Source organism: Hyperolius riggenbachi, chromosome 2, assembly GCF_040937935.1.
Source record: "Hyperolius riggenbachi isolate aHypRig1 chromosome 2, aHypRig1.pri, whole genome shotgun sequence".
In the NCBI taxonomy this organism is placed as follows: domain Eukaryota; kingdom Metazoa; phylum Chordata; class Amphibia; order Anura; family Hyperoliidae; genus Hyperolius; species Hyperolius riggenbachi.
Genome location: NC_090647.1, coordinates 479,332,764 through 479,351,104, shown reverse-complemented (window position 1 = coordinate 479,351,104; position 18,341 = coordinate 479,332,764). Strand labels below are relative to the sequence as shown.

Genomic DNA, 18,341 nt, shown 5'->3' with positions numbered 1-18,341 from the left:
CAAGAATGGAAGAAGGGCATAGTCATCCCTTCTATCGTTCCCATCATATGCACTGCGCAGCAGTGCCATCCGCGAACGCACTGCTGCATGCATTTTTCGGAAATCGCAGCGCAGATCCATTCACTGTAGTAAATGGGATCTGTAGCACAGCGCATAGTAGCGCAGATGACGTGCGATCGTACGCGTTGCGTTCAGATCGCACAGCAATCTGAGCTAAATGATCGCAATGAGACCTAAAGGATCTAAAACAAAAAGTAAAAAAAAAATTGTCCAGTGCTTGGTGACTTTTTTTTTGTCAGGTGTTGACACGCGTGAGGTTACAAATGCTTCCAGTCTGAGGACACTCAGTGGCCAGTAGATAGATCGTCTGCTTTGTCCTTTGTGATGTTTCTACATCGCAATGCTTGGGAACATACACTGTACTGTGAATGGTGAGAGATTGTGGAAGTCTAAGGCCAGGTTCACAGTGAGAGCAGGAATGCAACGGAATGGTGAAGCATGATGCACTCTATCCACTTGTTACATAGTCAATGAAAAGTATTCTTCACTGCACTGTTTAATGCACAGGTGTTATGAAGTAAATGCACTGCATGCAGTGTGTTGGGATACAGCACTCTTTCAGACTGCACCGCAATGGCCGCATTGTGAACGTTGCATTGCAGTGCGACACTCTGTGTAACAATGAGGCAGTTACAATGCACCGCAATGCCCACCCTGAGCCTAGCCTTAGTGAATATGGCCCATAGTGTTAATGAATCCTGGTAGATGATAAATCCCAGCACAAGATGCTGCAGGGGACTAGACACAGCAGGACAGGTGTAGCTGCGTGTACTCCAAACGTAGATAACAATGTTGGTGTTCAAATTCGGATTATTGAAGTTGATTATCGAAACCTGAATCCGCCCGTCCCCACATTTCAGTACTCGCCCACATTTCTGGGTGTTGAAATAATTCAAATTCGCCCACCAACACTAGTAGACAATGATTCCAAGGAAGTGGAGAGCAGGATACACTGCATGCTTAAAATGCGCCTTTATTGGTACAAACCTCAAAATAGGCAGTCGGGTGGGGGATGAAGAACAAACAGCCTGCAAGCTTTTTCACTGTGAGTTATCAGGTCATCAGTGTTAGGCCTCTGCCTACTTTGCTGTTTGTCAGGTACGGATCTAGGAGGGGGGGGGGGGGGGGGGGGAGAGCGGGTATCTTGCCCCAGGCGCAGTTTGTTGAATTCTTAAAAAGGCAGCAAAATGAATGGCAGTTTAGGAGCCAAAACCTGACCTTGCCCCAGGCGCAACTTGGTCTTGGTCCGTCCCTGATGTTTGTACCAGTGGAAAATAAAGGGGAATTGAATGCATGCAGTGCCTCCCTCTCTCCACTTCCTTGGAATAGTTAGAATGAACCTTTAGGGCTTGTTCACATTAGAGGCGTGTTTGACAAAATTTAAGCGCTGGCGATCTTTGAAAATTGCCCAGAAAGCGGCTACACCATGCTTTCCTATGGTGCAGTTCAGATTGGCGGGTTCCGTTCGCTTTCCATTCAGAAAAGCGTTGCATGGACCATTTTCGGGGTGATTTGCCCTGAATGGAAGGTATTTATTTATTTATTGTATTTATAAAGCGCCAACATATTACGCAGCGCTGGACATTAGTTTAGGTTACAGACGATATTTAGGGGTGACATACAGCAATATGACAGTACAGGAATACAAGAAAGACCAGATCACACAGCACAGTATGAGTACAAGGTAATGCTGGATGGAGAATAGGCAAGTTGAGGTATCTGAGGTATAGAAAACCGCGAAACATTCACAAAATCGCTTTGTGCAGCGATTGCGTTTTTAAGAATAAATACATTGTAGGGGAAAAAAATCACTCACAAAATCCAAAAAGGTTGGCCTCAGCGACTGTGTATTTAGATGTGAACAAAGCCTAAGGCCTTGTTCACACTCAAAAGCTTTTTAAGCGCTAGTGATTTTAAAAAGCTCTGCTAATGCAATGCTATAGGGGGGATTTTTACAAAATCACATCACTCAAGTGTGAACACACATAGGATAACATTAGCAAGTGCTTTTAAAACCACAAGTGCTCTTGTAGTGTGAACAAACCCTAAGGCCTCATTCACACCTAAAATCGAAAACGTAAGCTTTTTTGTGTTCTTTTTTTTTTCCCCCCTCCCGGCGCACTGCTGCGTTTCCATTGCTTTTCCAGAGCGGTTTTGTAATTCACTCCCTGACGCAAGTCAGGAAGTGAACTCTTTGACCATTGTAACAAAATCGTCCTAAAAAAGATACAGGCAGCGCTTTGCTGAATGGAAGGCAGACGTAACGCGCTGATATGAACTATCCCATAAGGATTAATTGCACAATCGTTTTTAGTGCGTTTTTTAAAGTTGCCGGCGCTCAAAAAAAGTGCAAAACGCTCTAGGTGTGAACGAGCCTTTAGTTCTCCTTTCATGCTATGCTGGCAATGATATCTACACAGAGTGGCCAAAAAATAGATGCCCTCTAATAACAGGTTGGTCCACCTTTAGCTGTGATCTCGTCATGGACTCAACAAGATGCTGGTACCGTTGCTGAGGAATGTTGGCCCATGCTGGCATAATGGCAGCTCTAAGTTGGGTTAGATTGGATGGTGGCCTCTCCAAGCTTTAAAGTGATCTTTCAGCCTTCTCCCATGGAAGCAGGTTAAAGGGCCTCTTGCACACCATACGCGATTCCGATTTGCGGTTTTACATGCGATTCCAATTTGTGATTTTTAATCGTTACTGCATGCTGCGGTTTTTCTGCGTTTTTCTTCTTGTTTTGATAACATCCAGGGAAAATTGGAATCGCAAATCGGATTTGCAGTGTGCAGCAGCCAAACTCTGATTGATGTTCCTAAACAAGCCAATTTGAGACTGATCGAGCACGGTGGCCACAACAGGCATCATTTCCTATTTTTCTGTGATACCAAAGGCACTCTTGATGGCCTCCTGCTGTTTAAAGAGGGATTGTCGGCCACAAAATCAAATTCCATATACCCACTGCTCTGTGTTTATTATGCAGCCTGCAGCCTTACCCTGCACTGCAAGCACTCCATTGTATTCAGAAATGTTTCTGCTGTAATAAATGTTATCTCAGTCAGCTTGGCTTTATTTGTTCCATTGCTCACAAGAAGGAAACTTGTCATCACTCCTCCCACATTCCTGCTCCTTACTGATTGGCTGAGGGAGGTTCAGTGAGCTGCTGAAATCTGATCTATACTGTGCTCACATGTGTTTACAAAGCAAGCTAGCTATGACAGTGCAGTTTCTAGGTGAAAAAAAAGTAAGGGGGGAAATTACATCAGTATTGGCTTCAGTCAGAGGGAATTATGGGAAATGGCAAATTCCTGAAACAGAATTTTATACAATTAACTGAAATCAAAATGTGGACAGTACAATATATACATTATGTAAGTAGAACAAGTAGGTATATATATATATCTGCATACATAAGATAGAGCTTTAGGAAGTGCATGCGGATCAATGCTGAGGATGCTGAGGATCCGAGATACTCTTTGGTGAGAAAATCCTGAGTCGTTGTTTCAGAGCTGATAGCTTTACAGGTCCCTCAGTTTCCTCCCAGTGTGTTTGTTGTTCTGCTGGTTCCCTCCGAAAGGGCCACTGTGCATGCATTGCTCGGGCCATGTACTCCCTCCCTTCTGTGGTCAGGAGCATTCTGTGCAAGAGGCAGAATTTCTGTGATACATAAACCCTTTACATATTCACAATTCAAATTGGCATTTACAGTACATGCTCTAAACATGCCATCTTATTGCACAACTTCTTATTGCCATCTTGTGGCCAAAATGGAAACTACCATAATAGTCTGAATGGCCTGAAAATAAAAATAATGAAAAATAGAATAAAAATAAAACAAAGACATATAAAAATAAAAATGAAATTAAAATACAAATAGAATGGTAAGCATGGGATGCATCCCAGATAGCGGCCCAGTGTCTACCCATACCATACATTTCTATGCATTCAGCTGTTAGCTATAAAACTACTGAGGTCCAATTCAATGATCAGCCCCTTTGGTGTAAGGCAGTCCATCTTATATATCCACCGGGTTTCAATTTTAGAGATGTCTCTTTTTGAGTTGCACCCCCTCCACTGTCTTCTAAGCTTCTCTACCCCACACGCTGATAATTGTGTGGGGTCACAACCGTGTTTCTCTTTAAAATAAGCCAACACACTGTGACTGGCAATTGTACATCTCAATGGAGGGGCATTAAATGGTTGAAAGGGCTACCGAGTCCCTCTCCTCCCCGTAACAGTACTACAATGTCATCTTCCTCCCCTTAACAGTGTAGCCACAATGTCATCCTATGCCCCATGAATACTATAGCCACCATACCACACTCCTTGCTAGCAGTTCACCCACTATAACAGCCTGCCCCCTACCTCTCATAACTAGTTCAGCCATTATCTCATCCTTTCCTTCCATAACAGTGTGGACCCCATGCAAACTTACCCCCCCTCCCCCATTTCTGCAAACCTGTGTGTAACCCCTCCCCCACAATAGTGCAGCCACCCACATCCTTCCTCCCTTGCATGTAGAGCAGCATGGCAGTGGTGGGCAGTGTTGGGGGGCGTTACCTTCTCCAGTGTCATGTCCGGATCATCTTCCTCTTCAGAGCAGTCACCTTTTCTCACTCACTTCCACTTCTGTCCTGCTTCAAAATGGATCTGTAATGTGATAAAGGGATGGCAGGTATAAGCATTAGCATGAGGCAAGGCCAAAGCATAAATTATTATATTAAATGACTACATTTGATAAAATGTAAACTTCAAATGCTTGATTTAAAGAGAAACCGTAACCAAGAATTGAACTTCATCCCAATCAGTAGCTGATACCCCCTTTCCTATGAGAAATCTTTACCTTTTCACAAACAGATCATCAGGGTGCTCTGTATGGATGGTTCTGACATCACACTGTGGGAGCCTTGTTGCATTGTGGGAAATAACAGCTGTTTACAGCGGTTTCCAACTGCCCAAAAAGAAAGCAGCATCTCCTTCCAGTGACATCACCTGCCAGCAGTAAAAATGTCACCATGTGATAAATGTCAGAATGTAAATCAGGGAGAAGAAAGATTTTACAATGGGCAAACAATGACAATCATTTATACATAATTATTGTACAAATGAAGCACTTTTTTATTACATTATTTTCCCTGGAGTTGCTCTTTAAGCCCCATACAAACACTTGATTAAACTCAGCTTTGGCAGGCAACAAACACCGCCTCAGCCGATAATCTAGTGTGTGTACACAAGCCCCCAGACCTGCAAGCGATCCGCCACGTGGATCAACTTGGTTGAGTTACCTTTGCGCCACCGCTCACCCGTCACATGACATTACATCTGTGCCCCTCCGTCGTCCCTCCATACCCCCTCATGATTGCATCGCCAGCTGTACAGCTTAGGTCCAGTGATGTCATCAGAAAGAGCGGGTCCCGATCCCTGATGGGTTACATCAATCCAACGTGTGTAGGGGCCTTTTGAAAAATCATTACATAAAATAAAAGCACATTTAGAGTCATTGGGCCTGATTCACAAAGCGGTAATAACTCAGTTATCACGCCTAAAAGACTTAAGGCGTGATAACCTTTGCACCGCTAAGTTAGCACCACTTTGTGCTCTTTATCGCGCGCAAAGTCAGCGATAAAAGCAATTCCAAAGCAATTCCGTGCGCAGCGCCCATAGGGTTTAATGGGCGCATCGCGCGCACTGCACCGTGCACTGCGCGATTGCGCACAAAACTTTACGCGTGGGAATTTTGCGCGAGTTTCATTTTATCACGCCTAAACTGAGTTTAGGCGTGATAAAGGGCTTTTCAAAGGCGTGCAAACACTTTGCACCGCTTTGTGAATCAGGCCCATTGTTCTGGACGGCCAAATCTACCAAATGAAGAGTGGGGCAGAGTTATCAAAACCAAGACTAGGAAAACTGCAGCAAACGTTAGCGAGGATTACCAATCAGAATCCTTTAACAATAATAAATCACAAATCTAATCAAAATGTTTGAGCCTAATAAAAATGCTGTTTCTTTTTCCTTCATCAGATGCATGCAGTGTTTAGTCTCCTGTTATAATAAGCCGTTAATCAGCAGTGTAAGCCGCATATAGAACACACATGGAAAAAGAGGTAGAAAATGACCACTGTGGGGACAAGCTTTCAAGAAGCACTTCTCATGTGCGGAGAAACAGAGAACAGTGAGAGGAAAAACAAAACTTACCAGAAAAAGAATAGGACAGTTAGCTATAACAGTGCGTCCACCATGTCATCCTGCCCCCAAAGCCTCATAACTAGTGCAGCCATCATATTATCCTTCTCTTACATAACAGTGTGGGCAGCGTGTAACCCTACCCCCTTCCCCAATATGTCTCCACACTGACTCAAAAGTATACACAGGCAGTTGTACTCAATGAAAAAGATTCCAAGTAGAATCCAAAGAATCTTTACTCACATTCAAAGCACACAGGGATGTTTTGTAGAGCTTTCCAGAGGTAAAAAGGTATCCATTTCCAAAGCCTGACTGCTACAACCTCACTAACTGACAAATGTCTATACCAGAATGAAGAGACAAAAAGGCTGCCGTACAGAAAGTGACAGTTGGGACATACTGAGGGCCTGAGCCCACTGACGCAGTTGTATCCGCTTCTGTCCACTTTTCTGCATCTGTAAAGGTGGCCATACATGGTACAATTTTTCATTTTTTTCGATTAGATAATTTAGTTCGATTATTCCGTTACATTGAATATAAAGATTTTTCTAGCATGTCCGATCAGATTTTTCTTGAAAAAACTGGATAATCGTTCGAATTTCTTAATTGAAAAAAACATATTTTCAACTTTCATTCGATTCGATCATTTAGATCGAATAAACGGGAAAATCGAACGTTTTTTTATTGTATCGTGTATGGGCACCTTAACCTTCCTGGCGATAACCCCGAACGTAGTTCGGGGTAAGCCGCGCAGGAGGCTTTCTCCGGCCCTGCTGGGCCGATTTTCTTAATTTTTTTTTGCTGGACGCAGCTACCACTTTGCTAGCTGCGCCAGCACACTGATCGCCGCCGCCCCACGCCCGATCGCCACTATACGTTGCGGCACGCGGCCCCCCCAGACCCCGTGCGCTGCCTGGCCAATCAGTGCCAGGCAGCGCCGAGGGGTGGATCGGGACTCCCAATGACGTCACGACGTCGCTGACGTCGGTGACGTCATCCCGCCCCGTCGCCATGGCGACGGGGGAAGCCCTCCAGGAAATCCCGTTCTTTGAATGGGATTTCCTGATCGAAGAGGGCGGGGGGATGCCGCTGAGCAGCGGCTATCATGTAGCGAGCCCTGGGCTCGCTACATGATATAAGAAAAAAAAAACTGCCGCGCTGCCTCCTAGCGGAATGTTTCATACCGCCAGGAGGGTTAACATTGATGTGTAACTGAAAAGCGGACACACCTGCGTCAGTGGGCCCAGGCCCTAAATGATTAGAATTTCACAGGGAACTGGATATTTCTGTTACAAAACATTTATAATCTCAAACATACATTTAACAATTCAGCATTCAACACCAACCACAACAGGCAAAGGATGAGGGGAATATTCTGCAAGGTCAAGTCTGACCAGGAAAGTGGATGCAGTGCAAACAAATGAAAGCTATAGGGAGGCCGATTTAAAAACCAGCCCCGGCTGCCTGCCATAAGCACGTGACTGCCTGTTTCATTGCTTCTTGTGTGTGGTCACTGGCATTTCTGCAGCCTGTGTTGGCAGTATTTGCTGCTGTATGTGGAACGTTTTTATATGGCAGTGAACAACAGCGACACAGGGCAGGCTGCAATAAATCTGGAGAACACACACCCGCCATCAAAGCAATGAAATAAGGGGGTTTGTCCTCTATCACACATTCTTAACACACAGTCTGAACCAGGTATATAATGGACAACACCTCTGCGCTAAATGTGCACAACATTCTCTTTGGATTCACAACAGCTCTGCAGGGATTGTGTATGGACAAAATGGTAGGACAGTACAGCTAAAATTGTAGACACTTAGGCCGCTTTTACACTTAATCAGTTGTTCTCAGTAAAAACTGGAAGAAAAACGTTTTTCAAAGTAATGTCCATGTTTTCATATGGCACAGTTCACACTATACGCGTTTTAATTGAAAGCTTTTTCACAATGCACTGCTATGGAAAAAAACACGTACCAGCGTGTTGTAACACATGCTAACACACACTAACGCATACCAACTGATTTAGTGTAAAAGGGCCCTAACCCCAAATTTAATAGTATATCAAATAATTTCAGGAGCAATGTAAGTTTGAAAATCATTTGCAATTGGCCCTGGAGCTGACAAGGGTTACATGTGTTAACAAAAAATTACAGATTTCCCAGCAAGCTCAAGGTGAATTCCGCTCAACAGCCGTCTTTTATGCAGCACAATTATCAAACAACTTTTGTTGTGAAACAACCAAAAAAAGTTACTTGCTATTGTTCACACAACTGATAAGACTGATAAGATGTCAATCCAACAGTTGGATTGATGTCTTATCAGTCTTATCACTTGTGTGAACAATAGCAAGCAACCTTTTTTGGGTTGTTTCAACTTGTTTCACAACAAAAGTTGTTTGATAATTGTGCTGCATAAAAGACCGCTGTTGAGCGTGTGTATGGGGCTTAAAGAGACACTGAAGTGAACTAATTTTGCCCATTTTACCTTATAATTCGCTTAAGTGCTCTCATGACAAGTAAACCGCCACGTACCCGCCACAAAACGAGGGCTGCAGAGCCCCCAAATCCCCGGGGGGCAATCCAGCCGGTATTTCCTGGAAGGGGCAGAGCTTTCAGCTTCAGCTCTGCCTCTCCTGATGTCAATCGCGGCATGGATCACCGCCTCTCCCCGCCCCTCTCACTCTTCCTTTACAGAGAGGGGCGGGGAGAGGCGGTGATCCGTGCGGCGATTGACGGCAAGAGAGGCAGAGCTACAGCTCATAGCTCTGCCTCTCAGAGCAGCAAAATCGACGACCAAGTTGGTCGTGGATATTTGCAGATGGGTAAGGGCTTGTTCACACTACAAGAGCTTATCTGAGCGCTTTGTGATTTTAAAAACTTGCTAATGTTATCCTATCTGTGTATTCTCACTGGAGCGATGTGATTTTGTAAAATCCCCTCATAGCATTGCATTAGCAAGCGCTTTTAAAATCTCTAGCTCTTAAAAAGCTCTTGTAGTGTGAATCAGCCCTTAATTCTGTGGGAAAAAATGAGTTTTACTCACCTGGGGCTTCCAGCAGCCCCCTGCAGCTGTATTGTGCCCACGCCGACTCCATCAGATGCTCCTGATCCAGCCGGCAGCCACTTCCGTTTTCGGTGACAGGAGCCAACAGGCAGGGAACGGGAGAGATTCTTCGTGTTCCCGGCAACAATAGCGCCCTCTATGCTGCTATATGCTATATGCTATAGCAGCATAGAGTGCACTAATGTGGCTGGGAGCACACTTGCACACCTTTTTTTTTTTTTTTTTTACAGAAAGTAATGTAATTGATAAAGAAAATGCACACAGTGCTACACTGCTGTCAGTTTTTTTTCTGCATGTGAAAATGGTATTCAAGTATGCACTACTACACTAGTCCACTATTGGGTCCTGGTTCTGTGCTCCCAGCCTCAGGGGTAGCTCACAGGGCATCAGCTGCATTACTAATTAATAATTCTGCATGTCATCTCACTACTCATACAATTCTATGGGTGTGTTCCCGTCTCTGCGTCTCTCTAACCCGCATGCAAGCTTTGCATTATCGTTAATGTCCAGGCAGTTCCTTGCGGTTTTGTATGTCAGCTGGGCAGAAGAATGGAATTGGCTAGAAATGACCAAGGACTATAAAATGATGCATTCGCAAATCTTCGGTAATAGGTATTGCCGACATCATGAAGCGTCACAGGGAGGAGAAAATATGTAATAAAAAAACTAGAAAAATTAAGAGTGGAGTTGAAGGCTAGAATAAGCAGGGAAAAAGGAGCAAAAAAAGAAGGAGAGAAAAGGAAGGAGAGAAGATTGTCAGGATGAACATGGAAAAGAACCAAAGAAACATGTTCAGAGTGTGGGAAATGGGAAAATCATTAACTATCAAGTAGAAATGATGTACTGACTGGGGGGAAATGAGCTATATCTTGAACCCTCTCCACACGAGTTCTGTAGAAGTATTGTTCTCCTAGAAGAGAAATTTCTGAGGTGGAGGGTGGAGTCAGGACACCCCAGAACAAATAGTTTTGCCCTTGCTTGGGCTTTCCAAAATATAATAAGGGATGTGGCTTCTGTGCATCTTCATAATCTCCAGCCATCTGCTCCCTCTGAGCTATTAATACCACCTGATTAGCCTGATTGCTAAGCTGCAATACATACGGAGCACTTCATTCAGATACTGTATGAAACCATACATTTTTTTAAAGGGGCACTATTGCGAATTCCCTTGTTTTTAGTCCCTTTAACATAAATATGTGTAAGTGGAGCGATGTTATTGCCACTTATTGTGGCTGATCAAAACTATTTTTTACATTGCCACTAACCATTCAGAGCTAGTGAGTCACGTCGGAAGATTTACCTTTGTGACGCGACTTGGCATAATCCATTCTGCAGTAGGAGGCATTTGTAGATACTGCAGCCGTTACATCCCCCCCCCCCCCCTCTGGTCAGTCCAGCTAAGTTTGGTCCAACTTGTAACTGCACTATCCATTGCTTTGGTAACCAGCAATCGGCTTTCTAATTGCGCAAGACAGCGGCGGCATCAGCGAGAAGACACAAACACAAGATGTGTTTGTGTCTTCTCGCTGATGCTGCCCCTGTCTTGCGCAATTAGAAAGCCGATTGCTGGTTACCACAGCAACGGACACCAATAGGTGTCCGTCCTTGTGCCAGCTTTAAATAAGAGGTCCTCAGCGGGCAGCTTGTAACTGTAGACCCGTACGGTGGCTGCAGCCCACACAGATCTCCGTAACTGCACGATAGTGCAGTTACAAGTTGGACCAAACTTAGCTGGGCTGACAAGAGGGGGGGGGGATGTAACGGCTGCAGTATCTACAAATACAGATGCCTCCTACTGCAGAATGGATTATGCCAAGTCGCGTCACAAAGGTAAATCTTCCGACGTGACTCACTAGCTCTGAATGGTTAGTGGCAATGTAAAAAATACTTTTGATCAGCCACAATAAGTGGCAATAACATTGCTCCACTTACACATATTTATGTTAAAGGGACTAAAAACAAGGGAATTTGCAATAGTGCCCCTTTAAGTATATAAGAGATTATTACAGTTATTTTGTAGAATATGAAAGGACACCTATAGATGGACGGTAATTACCTAAGATATGTGCTTCCTGCTAAGGCCTCATGCACACCTTAGATTTTAATCTGCCAAACTAATTGTTAAATAATCATTTTTAGGCGACTACCTCTAGTGTCCCCTAATGTGCAATGGCTGCTCAATGACAATCAGGAAAGCCATGCTATATGGCTATTATTGGGGCAGATTCACTATGTAGTGGTAAAAATTCTGAGCGCAGGAATTGTACTGGTAAACAGAACAGGTCGCACGTTGTGCCCCACGTTACCTTGGTAACACATACTGTACATTGCCTGGTTAATGTGCATATACAAATATTGTAGCGTGTGGTCCCCTTACAATGTATGTGTTAAGTAACAAATGTCGATTTCAGCGATTGATTGATTAGATCAAACCGGCCAATCGATCAATTTGTGTCCGATTTTGATCGATTTGATCTATCTGACAGGATGGAAAATCTAGGTCGTTCTGCTGCTGGCAGCAGATCGATGGCCCATAGAGTTGCATTGGATCTCATGGCGCAATAATGCATTTAGATAGATTTTCAATAGATTTCATTCTGAAATCTATTGGAAATCTGTTCCTAGAGTGTGGCATACATCAGATAGATTCCTGTCAGATTCTACCTGACAGGCATCTGACAAAAATCTATCTGATGGTCGAATCTGCTGCAAATCTATCAGTGTAATGTCAAAAGTATCTGTAAAATTGCTGTGTGCTACCAACACTGCATAGTGAATAAAGGTGGCCATACACTGATAGATTTGCAGCAGATTCGACCATCAGATAGATTTCTGTCAGACACCTGTCATGGCCAATTCTGACAGCAATCTGAAGTTTGTACTTCCTGGTTTGTTTTTTGCACAGCACATTGGCTCCTTTCTCTATACTGTATCTACAGACGCAGAAATTTCAGGTCATTTTATACTGTTATTATTGACAATCGCTTGATTCATCAGAGGAGCTTGAACTCAGCTTGTAACTAACTACTGCTCCACTGAACCCGCCCCGAGCCCTGGTGGGTCAGTGGCTTTCTAGGATGTGATCCTGGTGCTTTGATTGGCCAAATAGGCTGCCTGTCTCTCTTTTTTAGTATTCAGTTCCGTTTTAAGCTTTTCTATACAAACATAATAAAAACTGATGGTCATACGTGTGTCAACGTGGGTCTTGCGCCATTTTCTGAGCATTTACAATTCAATAGAAAAGATAGGAAAATCGCTAAGCGCTTGAAAAAGCGCATTGAAAAGAGATTTTCCAAGAGCTTTTAATGAATAAATACATTGTATGTATTCATTTCCGGGGCAAGGAGTTCATTGAAGTGAAAAAAACACAGCTACACAAAAGCGCTTAGAAAAGTACAAATCGCTCTAAAGCTGTTTAGAAAAGTGCTTTCAAAAATCACTCAATAAATCGCTCAGCGCTTGCGATTGCACTGGCGATCTATAATATGAACAAGGCCTAAAAGGGGCCTAAGAGCAGGGCTGTGGAGTCGGAGTCGGGGCAATTTTGGGCACCCGGAGTCAGAGTTGGAGTCGTGGTTTCATAAATTGAGGAGTCGGAGTCGGAAGATTTTTGTACCTACTCCACAGCCCTGCCTAAGAGTGAACCTAAACCGAAGGTAGGTAAAAGAGTTTCACTTACCTGGGGCTTCTACCAGCCCCCTGCAGCCGTCCTGTGCCTGTGCCTGTCCTAAATGATCCTCTGGTCCCCCGCCGCGGTTTAGTGTCGGGCCACTACGCTTGCGCTGCCCTGGCTAATTAGCATTACATGGATCTATTGCCCGGAGCACTTTTCCTCGTATTGCTGCTGACAGTCACTCAAATTTCTTGTTTACATGCACATTGCACTCTTACTTGGCTGTATGAAGGCAGCCATGTAGACTCTTTTACACTAAGTTAGTGTTTAGTAGGCTGTTGATGGATTGCCTTTTGTTTTTACATTACAAATTGTTATTCTCTATTGCGTCCAGTAAGGATCCAATATCACACCATACTTGTATTCAATTGTTACTGCTACATAGTTGTGTTGATGACTTTGATGGGACCGTTTTTGAGATCAAGCTGGAATTGCGATTTATTGTTGAGACATGCCTTACTTTTAATTGTCTTTATATTTCCCTTTGACTCCTGACTAAATCTTATTGAATGCTGATATTGACCTAATTGATCCTTCTACCTGCGTTTTCCGTTTTTTGTAACACGTTTTTAGTGCATTTGCGTTTTGTGGTTTTTTTCAGCAGACGTGTTTTTCATGTGTATTGCGTGCATTTGTACACATTTGCGGTTCACTAACTATGCTTTTTTTAATTAAATATATGCAAATCATTAGGAAGACAACAGGAAGCGGAAACACAGATATCTTTACTTTTTAATTAATGAAAAACGCTGCGCAAAACGCATGGAAAACGCAACACATATGCGTTCCCATAGACTTTCATTATGTGCGTTTTGGCAGCCAGCCTGCATGTTATGCAACACTGCAAGCGTCTGCAGAACACTTACTGCTTACTATAAATCGCAGATGGAGCGCAGGTCCTTCTGCGTCCCATAGACTAATATTGCTGCATAAAACGCAGCGTTTCCAGCTCCGCAATAGTTTCTGTCATGTGTGTACCCGGCCTCAGAGAGGAGTACAGCTACATATACATGCTAGGTTAAAAGACAGCTCTAGTAAGAGAGATATGGAGGGTGCCATATTTATTTCCCTATAAACAATACCAGTTGCCTGGCAGACCTGCTGATCTATTTGGCTGCAGTAGTGTCTGAATTAAACCAGTAACAAGCATGCAGCTAATCTTGTCAGATCTGACAATATTGTCAGAAATACCTGATGTGCTGCATGTTTGTTCAGGGTCTATGGCTAAAAGTATTAGAGGTAGAGGATCCGCAGGACAGCCAGAAACTGATATTGCTTAAATATGGCAGCCTCCATATACCTCTTGCTTCAGTTGTTCTTTAAAGGACACCTAAAGTGATAAGAATATGAAGGCTGACATATTTATTTCATTTTAAACAATACCAGTTGCCTAGCAGCCCTGCTGGTCTATTTGGCTGCAGTAGTGTCTGAATCAAACCAGAAACAAGCATGCAGTTAATCCAGTCAGTTCTGACAATGTCAGAAACACCTGATCTGCTGCATGCTTGTTCAGGGTTAATGGCTAAAAGTGTTTGAGGCAGAGGGTCAGATGCCTTGCCATTACATAATGATGTCACAACTGTACTGTAAGGAATGTACTGAACCTTTGCATCCTCTTGGCGCTACCCACTGCTTGGGAGCTATGTCAAGCCAGTCAATCACGGTACCTAATCACACAGCTCTGATAGCAACTGCTGAGAGGATAAGCAGGACCAGTGTTGCCAACCTAGTTTTTAATTTTTGACGGACAAAAGCCCCCAAAAATCTGGACACCCAAAATTTTGGACAGACAGGGGGCAGAGTCAGAAGAACACTTTTAGGCCTCATTTACACCTAAAATCGAAAACGCAAGCGTTTTGTACATTTTTCCCTCTCCCGGCGCCACTGCGCGCTGCGTTTCTGGTAAAAGCGCTTTTCTAAGCGCTTTTGTAATTCACTCCCTGATGCAAGTCAGGAAGTGAACTCTTTGACCCGGAAAAGAATAAATATAGTGTATTTATTCTAAAATATGCAAAAGCAATCGCCACATAAAACGGTTTTGTGAGCGTTTAGCGCTCTTCCTATACCTTCCATTATAACAAAAATGCCCCAAAAATGGTACATGCACCGCTTTGCTGAACGCACAGTGTACGAACCGCACTGATATGAACCTTCTCAAAGAGATTCATTGCACAAGCGTTTTGTGGGCACTATAGGTCCAATCTACTCCAGTATGTTGAAGTCACCTCCAAAAGTTCCCTCACTGTGGTCGTGGGCACATCTGCACCACTCTCGATTGTGCTCCAGTGGCCAGGATAATTCTGTGCTTGCGCAGTTTTCACATACTTAAACTATGCAGGCGCAGAATGGTCCTGACTACAGGAGCATGAGCGAGAGAGATGCACAGATGAGATTTGCATTCACAGCAGCCTGCGACCACTGTGGTCGGGGATCTTTCAGAGGGGAGAGCAGCAGCCTGGTGGGCTGTGAAAGTACAGAAAGGGACCAGATAAGACTGCTAAGTACTGGAAGAAGCCCCAGCAAAGTAAATCTAATATCTCCCCTCCCCAGGTCAGATGTCCTTTAAAGTATTATTATGATACAAAGACTTGTCGGTTTTAGTGAAGAAGAATAAATAAGTGGGCACTTTTTTCCCCTTGATATTCTTGCTTCTCTCTTTGCATGGATACACCCTTCTCCCCACAAACTTCCCACATTCCTTTATTCTATTACAGAGACGTGATTTATATTGTGCTCCTTGTTTGTCTGCTGTTGCTGGAACTGTATTACCTGGCTGCCTGGTGAACCTGAAAGAGTTAATTATGCCGGGTGATTTACATAAGTGACTGAGCTGCCGCTGTATCAGCTCCTCCTGCTGCTGTGTGTACTCTGGCTGCTGTGTTCTGCGTGTGGAGTAAGGATCATGATCTCTCCTCCCTGTGACAGCTGCTGCTGCTACTGGCTGGACGGAGATGTGGGGGGGCGGAGAGCACTCGGCTGCCTCTCTGTTTATACAGGCTGGAGGGAGGCGCCAATGGGTAACACGCTGAAGGAAAGCGAACCCTCTCAGCTACCCGGGACCTAACCGCAGTGCTCACAGGCGTGCAATAAAGCGGCATCTGTGGTGGACGGACGCCTATTTTAAAAAGATGGGCACATTACGGGCACCTAAAATGTGAAGTCATTGCGTCCATACACGCCGAGTTGGCAACTCCTGAGTGGGCGTAGCTCTATACTATGGGAACACGGGGTCGGGGCCACATATAAACAGAGAGATAACTTACTGTGAATGGGCGGGCGAAGTCACTCCGACGGCCTGGAGTCGGTGTCCGGAGTGGTCCCGCAAGTCGTCCGTGTGCTGGAGCTGCTGGAGAGCTTCGTAGCCAGCGGGAGAGAGCGGAGCTACACGGAGGAGCAGGAGCTGCTGATCAGAGCAGTGCGGAGCTCGAGCAGAGAGGAGCGACCGGTCAGTGTCCGCGAGGCTGCTGGATTCCGGCGGGGATGTCGCGCTCAGCTGCGCGTGACATTGCTGAGCGGTGCCGCCAGGCATGTCACACGTGCCCAGTGTTGTGACAGCTGGATGAGGCATCCCAGCTCCTTCCTATAGCACGCTGATAGGGAATGTGCTTCGGGAAAGTTCTAGCGAAGGTGCCAATAAATAATAATGCTATGTGCGCACGATACAATTTTCTGACAGATTAAATGGGGCCATACACCAGGCAACCAACCAATCGACCATTCAATTCCATTATTATAATCGAATTGGATGAAAATTAGTGCTGCCAAGTGCATGCCCAACTGACAAAGCGACCAATTTCGGGACACATATTAGCTGCACAGTCGATAGCAAATTTTGGGCCGAGGTTGGGTGGTCGGGTGTGCGGCGGTACGGCAGCTGATTTGCTTAGAGTGACGAGATGATGTAACCCCGCAATGTATAAATGTATGCAGTGTGTAGTGCATTTATACATTACCTGTTGGGCGGACAGCGGTGGCTCAGCCGATTCCCTGATGATTTCATGCTGAAATTGGATGGGAATCGGCCTGTAGTGTATGGGCAGATTCGATTAGAGATAAATTTGTCTCTCGGTCGAATCTGCCCATACTCGTTCTAATGTATGGGCACCTTTACTGTCAGATTATTGCCAACAGGTTTCCATAGAAGTTAAGTTAACGGAAAATCAATCAGAAGTCAGATAGGATCTGTTGGAAACAATCGATCTGACAGTAAATCTGTGTGAAAATTGTATCGTGTACTTGGCATAAGATTTGGTGAGCGATCGACCTTCCGATAAGTCAGATTGTATAATGTTGATAATGCCGTTCGACAACAAATGATTAATTTATTAATTGATTACATTTGAAATGATCGTATTGGTTAATTTTTTATTTCTTTCCACTTATGAGCTTGATCGTTTCCTTCCGATCACAATTATCAGATCGGAAGGTAGATTGTTTGCTAAAATTGTATCCGTGTGCACTTTTAAGCTTTTCTATGCAAACATAATAAAAACTGATGGCCATACACATGTAAATATTCTCTGCAGATTTGATCAGTTTGTGCCAGAGTTCTGCTGTCTCCAGTGTCTTCAATGATCTCCTTAAAGGTGGCCACACACACGATACAATAAAATGATCCGATTTTACGGCAAGTCGATAAAAATGATCGTATCTCCCGTAAAAATCAAAGCTTTTTTTTTTTTTTTTTTTTTATTTGACTGGATAATCCGATCAGATTTCTCATTTTTTTTTCCGATTTTTTTTTTATCTATCCGGAATGCCAGATATTTTTCTTCAATTTTTCTAAAGATTGTATGGTGTGTGTGTTTGTCAATTTATTAATATACACACTCAAGCAATTTTCTCAGTTTCCAATCGTTTTTATCATAATTGTGGTACATTGGTCGTAATTTTTTGAAATGTTACAATCAGTCAGAAAAATTGATTGCAATTCTTAAATTGAACAGATATTTGAAAAATTGTATGGTGTGTGGCCACCTTAAAGGATGTGTCCAGGCAACTAAAAAAAACAAAGATCAACTTACCTGGGGCGTCCTCCAGCCCCTGGCAGCCGTCCTGTGCCCTTGCCGCAGCTCCGGTGGCTCCCAGGCTCCTCCACTGCAGAAGCAGACCTCGGCAGGTCGGCTTCTTCTGCACTCCACGTAATCTCGCTGACGTCATCATCAGCACTGCGCGGGCGCAGAAATACTACGCCTGCGCAGTATCGTCCTGATGACGTCACTGCGCGGGCGCAGAAATACTACGCCTGCGCAGTATCGTCCTGATGACGTCAGCGAGACCACGTGGAGCGTAGAAAAAGCAGACCCGGATGCCGACCTGGCGACGTCGGCTTCTGCAGCGGAGGAGACCAGGAGCCACC

General features: G+C 44.3%; 1 protein-coding gene and 1 long non-coding RNA gene across 6 annotated transcripts in view; one reads left to right on the top strand and one right to left on the bottom strand.

The window, feature by feature from the left end:
• Positions 1-3,103: 3,103 nt before the first annotated feature.
• LOC137547098 (uncharacterized) lies at positions 3,104-16,475 on the bottom strand. 5 transcript variants are annotated; one of them, XR_011026471.1, is made up of 5 exons: positions 16,246-16,475; positions 5,346-5,516; positions 4,904-5,052; positions 4,621-4,710; positions 3,104-3,697 (listed from the first exon to the last, which is right to left on the bottom strand). It is a non-coding gene; the product is annotated as an uncharacterized lncRNA (long non-coding RNA). The 5 variants fall into 5 exon arrangements; XR_011026472.1 differs by having other exon boundaries at positions 5,364-5,516; XR_011026473.1 differs by lacking the exon at positions 16,246-16,475 and adding an exon at positions 6,487-6,687.
• The window catches only part of RILP (Rab interacting lysosomal protein), a 109,792-nt gene continuing 107,459 nt past the window's right edge, over positions 16,009-18,341 (top strand). The window contains exon 1 of the mRNA XM_068270293.1: positions 16,009-16,427. Coding sequence (XP_068126394.1) covers positions 16,251-16,427 — 177 coding nt within the window. The 5' untranslated portion in view covers positions 16,009-16,250. The remainder of the gene's footprint in view (positions 16,428-18,341) is intronic.